Genomic DNA, 2,505 nt, shown 5'->3' on the forward strand with positions numbered 1-2,505 from the left:
AGGGGAGACTCTGGAGTCGAGATCTGCGCGGGGCGATTCACTCCGCGGGGAACGATGATGACGCCGCCGCCGGGTCCGCTGCCACTATGGCCGCCGCGCGTGCGCAGAGCCGCCGGGGCGGGGCCAGGCCGCGGAAGGCCCCGGCCAAGCAGAAAGCCGAGTGATGGCTGTCCCCTCCCTCCCCGCGCCGCCTTCCCTTTCCCTCCGGCCCCGCGGAATGGCTCTACTCCTCTCTGTTCTCAGAATGGTCCCCAGTGCGTCGGAACCGCGCCGTCCGGACACTCGCACTTCAGGCTCCTCTGCCTTTCACCTGCTCAGCAGCGAGTCCCCAGTAACCTAAGTAGAAAGCAGCAGGAACCAACGCCGCACACACGGCATTCCACCGCTTTCCCGAAACTCATGTTGCTAACGTGTCGTTGCCCATCTCTCCTTTCCACCCTTTTTCTTACCCAGTTCGGTCCCTAATAGTGAACTACCTACTCTTTCTGTTTTCGATTCTTTGGGCCAGAAAGTTGGCGAGGTCTGGAACAGACCTCGAGAGACTGATTTAGAATATCGTCGTGCGTGTTTTGACATAAGGCAAGGGAGACCCACGAGGACGTGACAGCTCATGTAGTATTTCTTAGTTTAAAAAAATCGTCGTGAGATTGAAGACCTTGGCGACTTCACATGCATTGATATGTTCCATCAACTCATTTTTGACGGTGCAGGGAAATCCCTTAAAGGATTAGATTTGGTCCTATTGAGTTTTTAATTACACGAGTTAATGTGAACTTTTATGCAGTCACATGGAGATCCCAGATTCGTAGGACTTGGCGGTGTCAAACCAGATTTCTTCTACAGCTTTCTGGCCCATGTCAAACATTTGCTGTAAGTGCTTCCATCCAGTTTTTGCAGTAATCATGAGATATTCTTCATTCTCTGGGTGCAGCTGGCAAGAGTATGCAGCCATGACAAGTGACTGACAAAATCGACTGCACACAAGTAGAAACAAAGCACCCCTTTCTACCGGTGTCAGTGGGACTATACTTTCGAACCCGGCGAGGACATGACCGCCTACTTGTACAGGGGTCTTGCTTTCGACCATCATGTACATGATGGTGATTGCCACTTCGAACACATAGTAGCCATAGCTCATGTCATCAAAGTCCACAACCCCGGACACTCGATACGTAGCATCTCCACAGGCCGACTCGCTGGGCTCTATCAAAATGTTATGGTCATTAAGGTCTCCATGGTTGATGCCTGAAAGGAGAAAAATCAAGCCATGTAAAAAAGGTTACCGAACACACCAGTTCATTCTCTTTCCATAGCTCTTTCTCAGGCATGGGCGTTCAAATAATTTGATGAGTAGTCAGAGGTAAAAGAGCCAGACCCTGTTTTTCTTGAAATAAATTCATTTACTCTGAAAAGGTCAAAAGCAGTTAATTTTGGTGATGTTTTTGCTTTTGCTTCTCATCTCTCATCGACGTAAGGCCAGAGGATGGAGACTGGCGTTGCCACGAACGCTTGATTTTGCCTACTAGAAGAGTCCAGGGAAAAGGAGAAGCGCCCCGAGCCAGAACTGCCAAAAAGACAGCGATATTCACATTTTTATAAGAAGCCAAGGTTTCGGAATGGACCAGATGCGTCTTTATTTTAAGCTAGGGTTTCCAAAAACATTTTTCTGATGACAACGTAATTTGGAATGTCCCATCTTTCCACTGGCTTAAAACAGTCCCGCCCGACATGGGGGGGTCTGTGCTCAGTGTCGGCCCACAAGTTGTCACTAGTCTGTGTGCGATAAAAACAGAAATTGAGAGAGTTGAGAAAACTTTACAGCGATGTGTCACCTACGAGTGTGATCAATGATGTTCGTGTGGAAATTCATCAGCCATATAGAAACATAAATTCCAGATGTATTTACAGACCTATTACGAAAGCAAAAACCATAAAACATTGGTAAGGTAACAGAGAATATCCTCATGACCATAAATAAGGCATGGAAAATGTCTACACGAGGCACAAAACACTAACCATGAAGCAGAAGACCTATGTATTTCAAACCAATAAATCGAAGTCTGTTCATCAAAACACATCTTAGAGAGAGTAAAAAGACAAGCTACAGAATGGGACAGAATAATTGTATCATATAACCAACAAAAGACTTGTATCCAGAAAATAATTGGAACTTCTAAAATCAATGAAAAAAAGATCCCAATAGAAAAATGGGCAAAAGACTCGAATAGGCACTTCGCACAAGAGTTTAACCTAAAAGCCAATAGACAAAGAAATGTATATTAAAACCACAGTGAGAAACACATCAAAGTGGCAGAAATTCAAGTCTGGTAACCCCGAGAAAGTTTTCTGTTCAGCCCGTGGTAGCATAAGGTCATACAACCGCTTTGGCCAACTGGCATTATCTGATGAAGTTGAACGTGGACGTGTCCTATGACCCAGCGATGCGTCCCCAGGATACACAGCAATGAATATTCACAGCAGCGCTGGTGTTAACTGACCCAAACT

At 46.3% G+C, this 2,505-nt stretch overlaps 2 protein-coding genes across 2 annotated transcripts in view; both read right to left on the reverse strand.

Moving 5' to 3' along the window:
- Window positions 1-597: 597 nt before the first annotated feature.
- LOC105307337 (hydroxylysine kinase-like) lies at window positions 598-1,273 on the reverse strand (the record flags this gene model as incomplete). Its single annotated transcript, XM_011382794.2, has 1 exon — window positions 598-1,273. A coding segment is annotated over one exon (489 nt), but the record flags the coding sequence as incomplete, so codon positions are not given.
- Window positions 598-2,505, reverse strand: part of LOC105307330 (hydroxylysine kinase) — a 14,048-nt gene continuing 12,140 nt past the window's right edge. The window contains exon 6 of the mRNA XM_011382787.2: window positions 598-768. The gene's annotated coding sequence lies outside the window, so the exon portion shown is untranslated. The remainder of the gene's footprint in view (window positions 769-2,505) is intronic.

The sequence above is a fragment of the Pteropus vampyrus genome, unplaced genomic scaffold (genome assembly GCF_000151845.1).
Source record: "Pteropus vampyrus isolate Shadow unplaced genomic scaffold, Pvam_2.0 Scaffold489, whole genome shotgun sequence".
NCBI classification, from domain to species: domain Eukaryota; kingdom Metazoa; phylum Chordata; class Mammalia; order Chiroptera; family Pteropodidae; genus Pteropus; species Pteropus vampyrus.